Source organism: Catharus ustulatus, chromosome 6 (genome assembly GCF_009819885.2).
Source record: "Catharus ustulatus isolate bCatUst1 chromosome 6, bCatUst1.pri.v2, whole genome shotgun sequence".
Classification (NCBI taxonomy): Eukaryota; Metazoa; Chordata; class Aves; order Passeriformes; family Turdidae; genus Catharus; species Catharus ustulatus.
In genome coordinates, this window is record NC_046226.1 from 17779806 (window position 1) to 17788031 (window position 8226).

Sequence of the window (8226 nt, forward strand, 5' to 3'; positions counted from 1 at the left end):
ACATGCTATTCTACAGACCTTTTGGCATTATTCAAGTCACAAGGAATAAATTAAAAGAATCAACAGTATGAGAGCCAAGTATTATATATCTGTGTTACTCTGAAGCTCAGTGCATCAAGGAGAGCTGGGTGAGTGTTACAACAAGTGCCTCTATAGAGCAAATGAATATTGAAGAAAAGGATGTCAGTACAAGAGTTAAATATAATTTCATACAGTAGACAAACATGATTTGGAAAATTTTATTACTGGGCCATATGCAATGAATGATAAAGTTTTAACAGGAAAGCTGGTTCCCTTGGAAATTGAATCCAAACTTTCTGACTGAAGCAGGGGAAAAACAGCGTCAGAAATTGTAGAGAAGCGGAAAAATTGCTGAATCGTAAGATAAGTAGCATTTCTTCAGTACTTCATCTTCCTTGAAAATACTAGTTAGATCAAAATTTAACATAATTTGAAATTAGTGAAAAAGGCAGTTGGATTCTTAGGTCCCTTCTCCCTGTGAAATCACCATAGGTTTTCTGAGTAGGCTGCTTCCTATGATATTCAATTTAGATTGCATTAGATTATACAATGAGAAAAGTTATTTTAATAGAAAATGTGCTTTGGATTATCATGGACAGATCAGAAGAGTGAAAGGGAGACATCATTATACCTGAAATTAGGTCTAAGAGAACGATGTCCAGAATCATGCAATCATGGAATGGGTTGGCTTGAAAGGAACCTTGGAGATCATCTTGTTCTAGCCTCTTGGACATGGACAGGGACATCATCCATTAGACCAGATTGCTCAGTGTCCCTACCAACCAGGCCTTGAACACATCCTGAGATGGAACATCCTCAACTTCCCTGGGCAACCTGTTCCAGTGTCTCACCACCCTCACAGTAAAGGATTTCTTCTTTTTTTCCATATATCTAACCTAGTTTTCCCCTCTTTCAATTTGAAAACATTACTCCCTGTCCTATTACTGCAGTTTCTGACACAGAACTCATCTCTGACTTCCCTGTTGGCCTCTTCAGGCACTGGCAGATTGCTGTGAGGTCTCCATACAACCTCTTGTCTGGGCTGAACAACCCCAAGATTTCCCAGCCTGTCTTCATAGGGGAGATGCTCCACTCCACTTCTCAACTTCTCTGGACGTGATCTGACGCTTTCATGTCCTTATTTGGAGGCACCAGAACCAGAAACAGTTGCAAAAAGAGCTCAAGGCCTAAATCATCTATAGCATTTGAAATGTGGAAAATATTTAATGAGACAATAAATGTATTGTGAAAGCAGCAAGGCAGTACTGCTGAATGGCTCACAGTACTCAAAAGCAGTTCAGATACAATCTAGCATGTTAATTCAGGAAACTGCACTTCTTAGCAGTTTCCTGAAATAATTTAAAGAAAATGCACAATTTTTCTTTACTCACTGTATACACCTAAATAATGAGATAGCAGGGAACTTGATATATATAGATTTTTGAGAGTTATGATATTTATGAATGCTTAATGTCATTTGCATGACTACAATAAATAGGAAAAAAACTCTATTCATGGCATGCTATTCATGGCATTTCCTAAAAGCAGGGAAACGTAAATTGCAGGGAAATAATGATTTGACGAGCCAGCCTATGTGCCTGGCATGCTTCTGTCTCTAAATCAGGAGGACTGGTATATAATATGGCTGAGCTTTTCAGTGTGGAAGAAAAAATATGGACAATTAAGAAAATCACTTAGTTCATGGGCTGCTACTAATAACTTACTTATACATATGGTATAGATCTTGTTATACCTTCCTCTGCTTAAAAACATGGTTGTTAAATAGCAAAGCTTAAAAGCCCAGATAGTACGCCTTCACAATGTAGGAATTTGATAAATTACACTGTGTGTGGAAGGTAGGGGCCTCTGTTACTTGTTTCTCATAATACCTCAGTTAACTAGAAAGCCAAAGTTTTTAGAAACGAGCATATGAAATTCCTCCGATTTCAAACTCTATGACTTTTAAAGAGAAAGTAGTCATTTTGGATTTAGTTATGGTAACTTTTAATGCTGTTTTACCCAATTTAAATGTATCATGACAGGTTTTAAGTCATACATTAGACAAGAAATTATTTGGAAAGCCAAGTAGCCATTTCTAGGACTTTTAAAGAAATAGTCTCTTTTTTTTTTTTTTTTTTTGTTTGTGTAGTAACCAAAATGAACCCTTTCTCATATAGAAATGCTGTGAGAAAGAACCCTGACATTTTCATTCTCATTGATATGTCCCTTATGTTATATTTGTCTTCCTGTATTTAATTTATGTGATATATCTGACATTTTCTCCTCACTGGTCTCTATAAAAACTTCTGCCTGCATAAAAGAGATTAAATGACAACTTCCTTCCCAAGGCCAGCTTCAGTTTCTTTGAAGTCAAAGTGAGGACCATCCATCTTAAGTAGTAAAATTAATGATTGCTAAGAATCATTAATTTTGCATAGTGGAGAAATCTAAGCTAGTTTGAATTTACCTTTTTCACTTGTAAATATCTGGTGTATGACCATGGAATCAGAGATCTGAGCACAGTTTAATTTATCCTGGCTCCTATTTGGCTTTATACACTTGTCCTACTGAGCAAACCTGTTGAAAGCTAACTCAGTGTCAGTCTCTGCTGGCTCTGCAGTGCATTCACTGCTCTTCTTTTTAAGTGTTATAAAAGATTGCTTAATTCTCTGACTACCACTTAGGACAGATACTGAATTATCTAGATAAACACAGGGTAGAATTGCAATCTCTACTGTGTATTTTGGCATGTTTTATGCTGATATGGATTAATGAAAAAATATTATTTGTCAGACAAACACAGTATATTTCTAACTGCATGACTAAGAGATAGTACCTATGAGAGAGTCTTTCCATACAAAACAAAGAAATATTATGGTGAAATTCTATATTTATGCATTTATTTTTGGTATGTCAACATCTGACTATATGTAAATTGTTAGGGGTTTAATTGGAAAAAAGCTGAAGTGATTGATGAATATATACAGCTGTTTATAAAATAAAAGGCTTGGCTGCATTTGAATGTGGATTCCTTTCTAATAAGTACTTACTTCAGTGAACTAATAAACATAAAACTTCAAAAGGCAGCTTATATTAAACATCAGTCTTTTAGATTATTCATTTACTCCATTTGGATTTATGGTTAAAATATTCCTGTCAGAAGTAAAGTGCCATTTATCTAATCCAGTTTCCTGTGAAAATACACTTAGGTGATTTTGGAAGACTTCAATTACTTAATTGTATAAGAGAATAATTTATATCTCACAGTGAGTAACTTGAGATGCTGATTATTACTCCATTTTCAGTGTAAGATCAGACAACCTACCCGAGGCACTATATACCTTGAAATATCTCTGTATATTTTGCTAAGAGTGTCAAATGAACAGTGACCTGTGAAATAAAGATCAATATGCTGTGACATAGTATTTTCATGATCACAAGGATGAATTTATCATTTTCTTGAGCTAAATGAAAATGAAAATTTAACACTCCAAGGCCAAGATTTTAAAAATCCACAACTTTTAAATAAATGTAGCATTTCTTCAGATTACAACAGCTAAGTACTTACCAGTTTATTTGTCATTTGCTTATCACCCAACGTATTTTGCTTATCTGTGCTGAAAGGCTGTTCAGAAATTTACTCTTAATTAAAGAGTCAGTTAGTGGCTTTCAGGGTGTTGAACAAACACCATGTAAAGTTGAAGGCCATTTCTCAAGAGCAGCTTCCAGACATTGAAGGTATGTGTCCTGGTTTATTTATGCCTGTAACTCGGATATTTTGGATGAAATCTTTGTCTTCTGAAAATTAATGGCAAAACTCCCATTAACTTCAGTTTAGCTGGATTATCAGCATGAACTTCTAAAACACTCATCCAGTGATCTTCCAGCACTAGATTCTGAGAATTCATCATAATATTGAAAAACAACAAATTTTGCTCTTTGGTTATTATGCAAATAATATGCAGGTACTTAAGTCTGTAATTTTTCTTTGAATGGTCTGAATTACTTGCAAATAGCATAGATTTTAACGACTTTTTTTTTTTTTTGGTTAAAAAATTCTTCAGTGGTTGATCTTTAAACAGAGATGCATTTTATGCACTCTTTGACACATGGAGTCACTGAGAAGAACACTTCAGCTATAAAGAGCATCAAATCACTTGCAGGTTCAAAACAAATAAGAGGTGGTAAGTAATCATAGAGAAGATGTTCAGGCCATGAGCTTCACAAGAGTTCAAAAAGCTGTTAGACAATTCCATGTGATAAATATACATCATAACAGCCTGCAGACATACATAGAGACTCCTGAACGTACCAAGGGAAGGTAAATAAAGGAATTATCATTTCCTAGGCCCCTTGGTAAGTTACCTTAATAGCCCATCAGCCTCATTAAAAAAAACAAAACAAACTCTTACGTAAGTTCAGAGTTTTTCAAGCTTTGGCTTTAATTTCCACCTATCTGTATGTCATTCCTTATAACCATAAAATGGTATTTACTATCCAAAATAGATTTCCTAGAGAGATACTTATAGTCTTGATTTGAACAGATAGGTAGGTCCTTCGATCTCTTCAGTCTCTTTTTTTTTTTCCCTACTGAGTATTGTAATGTCTTGTTATAAGACATTCTAAAAAGACATTATTTAACATACTAGGCATGTTTTTCAGAAGTTGTATAGTTACTGTTAATTTTTTTCTCAATTATTTGAAGTTTCTCAATGTCCTTCTTGAAGTATGGGCATCGAAAAATAGATACAGTATTTCCTTCCTAATTTTCTTAACACTGTATTCTGAAATAAAATCAGTCATGCATTAGATTTAGATATTATCCTGCTTATGCATTCAATGATTGTATTCACAGTCTTAGGTAAAGCATCAGAGTAGATGATCTTCATTTGATTACTTTCTATAACTCCTCAGCCTTTTCAGGTCCTGCTTTCAGGACAGCATCTCTATATTGTAATTATGACCTGCATTCATCCTTCACTGGTGAAGAAGCTTACATTTCTTTGTATTATGATATGTGGTATTTAAAAGGGTCCTTTTCTTCAGGAAACTGTGTGACTGTCTATCTCCAGCTATTATGTTTTCCCTGAAGACTTGATTAAGAGTGACCACATCTCTAACTTGTCCTTACCTGAAAAGCAATAGAATATAATCATGTTTTAGTCTTATGCCAGAGCCAACAATGAGCTGAAGGAATTTAATTTCAATATTTCCATAATGTCAGGCTGTCATTCCATATGTTTATGGCCATGTAAGGTTCATCATTGCACCATGAGGCTTGAACGTTGTCTGATCAAGTCTGCTTGACAAGAGGTTAATTGTTCATTGATAGTGAAATTAAGCACTAGTGTAGATTGTTTATTGCCAACAGGTGAGAGGATTCTTACCAAACAATATTAAAATTTCCAAAAAAGGGGGACATTGATAGTTTGAGGGATTCTTGAAATAAATGAAGATTAATAATTATTGAAGGGGAAAATAATGAAATTTTAATCTAAGTAGGACTTATTCAGGGAAAGGGAAGAACACGGTTCAAACTGAATTTCTGTATTTTAGGCTGGTGTATATAGATTATTTTCTTTAAATTTTGCTAGGTTTTTCTCAAGGGTCTTTTTAGAATTAGAGTCAAACAGGACATCCTATACCTTTGTGTAAAGATTTGTTGAAAACTGAATTACCAAACTATTTCTTCAGTATAGAATTTTTTTTAAATTTCCAGAGCATCCAAAGGATAATAGAATGTGCCTCTGCTAAAGAGCATGGATCATTTTGGAATTTTCAATTTTGCCTATGTAGAAGTCACATCCCATTTTGCATGCTGCAAGATAGCAGGAATACTACCATTCAATGCTAATGGTAATGGTAAAATTTGCAGCACTATAATTCCAGCAATCTTCATGTTATCAGTAATAGCTGACAGTAATAAGAGTCAATTTGGAATTAAATTATTAATCAAATTATTAACTAAATTATTTAATTATTATTAATTAGCTTATGAATAAAGCTATGGTCTGGACATTGGTATACACCAATAAAATACTTTTCTAAAAGATGAATTAATGTTGAGATCCAACATTTAATCAGTTTTTAAATTATTTAACTTTTGTATAAATGTATTTCTAGTAGGAAAGCTGTAGAGAACTAAGACAAATATTTTACAGAATACCATTAATACCATTTTGTCAGCCTAATTTATCACTGCATCAAATAATATTGCCAGGTGTATTGAATAAAACTTAGCTGTCTGTGCTAATGTCATTAATTGAATTGCTGTCTTCTACCAGCTTCTGTCTCAGAAATAAATATTAACAGCTTTTACTCTTCAGAGACCTTTTTTGACTACTGTAATATTCACTTTAGGATATAATAACATACAAATTAGCTTATTTTTCTTACACTCACAGAGAATAGGTCTTCTGTTAACATAATCTTTGTTTCAACATAAGCTTGCAGCATGTGGAAGGTCATGGGGCACTTGGGGAAATTTTAAATGTCAGCTTGACCTATCTTAAGGCCTAGAGGTCTTGGGTTGCATGTTGTACTATGAAACTTTGAGGATCTCTGCCACAGGTGATTGAATTTGGGGAATTAGGCGTGAGATGTAGGATTTAATTTAGTGCTAGGAGTGCTAAATTTGCACAGGTTGTACTGTAATTAACTTTTACCTCCTGTTGAATATATATCATGATACTTGTTCTTTTTACAAAACTGAGCTCATCATATAGGTGGATCGCACAAAGAGCAGTTTTTATTTCATTATTTCTTTGTACAGAATTCAAAATTTAGGACTCTTGAGCTCTTCAAAAACAATATTGGATATATAACAGATAGTTAAGTATGTCTGTTTTGCATAATCTTTTGGGTTTTAAATACCAAATCTCTTCCCTTATAGAGAAGTCGATCGGGATTCTGATGGTTGCATCAGCTTCAAAGAGTTTGAATCTGCAATGAAGTACGGACAAGAAGAAGTATCACTAGTATACTTTGCCTAAGGAATATTTTCTGGTAAAAAGACAAAGTGAAAACTTCAGATCTCAAGATATTTAAAAATCAATGAAACTTCATTTGTTTCAGCCAGCATTTTAAGAACTTTGACTGTAAGTGTAGCTCTGAAGAACGGCCTTTGAAGATTTACTGTTGACAAGTTGGGTGTATTAATTTACATGTGCATATGTGTGTAGAATGCTTAAAATATTTGAAATCTCAATTGATTCATGATCACCGTACTTAGAAACTCTAACTCTGTACTTTTTCTTTTTGACTTAACAGACAAAAAAGGAGCAATTGTAATTCCCAGTCACTGTGAAATTTATTTATTCACTTTTTCAAGAGACCAAAATATCTCACATGTATAGAAACATGTAGATTAAATTTATGGTAGAAAATGCCTGCTGGTTTTGGGGTTTTTTTAATCAATAGTATATTTGTCTTCCCTTTACTGTTTTACATACATATATTGTTCTTTTTTATACATTATGTGTTGTTTTTAATTTAACATTCATTAGTTAATTAGGTACATTACTTAATTCTGAACAATTACCAAGAATTATGTATGTAAGGAAGAAAGCATAAATACTTAGCCTTTTTTTTTGGTTTTTTACTAGATTTAAAAATAAATTTTTTAAGCATGGACCTCAGTTTTGAAGGCTGAAAGTAGTATTCAAACCTTCAGCTGGTTTTTAGGGAAGAATTTGGAGATATACATATGAATATACACTAGCAAGATGGCAGAATTTCTCAATAGCTGAGGGACAGCATAAGGTAGAAGTTTTCATTGGCTATGAAGTTGTCTTTGCCCCTCTCTCTCAGAGTCTTCTTTCCAGTGAGATGTTCAGAGAGATGTTCTTAGCTGCTGTAACTTTATATACATCCATCCAAATTGTGCTATAATGAGAGAAATCTTTTTTATTCTATTTATTTTATCTGTGATCACTTCCTACTGTCATCTCATGTTCATATCAATAGTAACAGAAAATAGGGATTTCATTACAGGCACTGTCTCTGATCATATGTCCCATGCCATGGCTTCATTTCTATTTACCTGCCAGCTGTTAAGTTGCTTATGGTAGAGATTCTTTTTTTTTAAACTGTCCAGAAGCAATCCTTTCCTCAAGAGAGCCTAGAGTCTGTAGCATATACTTCATACTGCTGAAAATTAAGAGCAAAATAGCAAATAATAATAATAATAATAATAATAATAATAAT

General features: G+C 33.6%; 1 protein-coding gene across 1 annotated transcript in view; it reads left to right on the forward strand.

The window, feature by feature from the left end:
• Positions 1-7312, forward strand: part of EFCAB11 (EF-hand calcium binding domain 11) — a 45938-nt gene extending 38626 nt beyond the window's left edge. Inside the window, exon 4 of the mRNA XM_033063744.1 lies at positions 6914-7312. Within this exon, the coding sequence (XP_032919635.1) occupies positions 6914-7013 (100 nt within the window). The 3' untranslated portion in view covers positions 7014-7312. The remainder of the gene's footprint in view (positions 1-6913) is intronic.
• Positions 7313-8226: the final 914 nt, after the last annotated feature.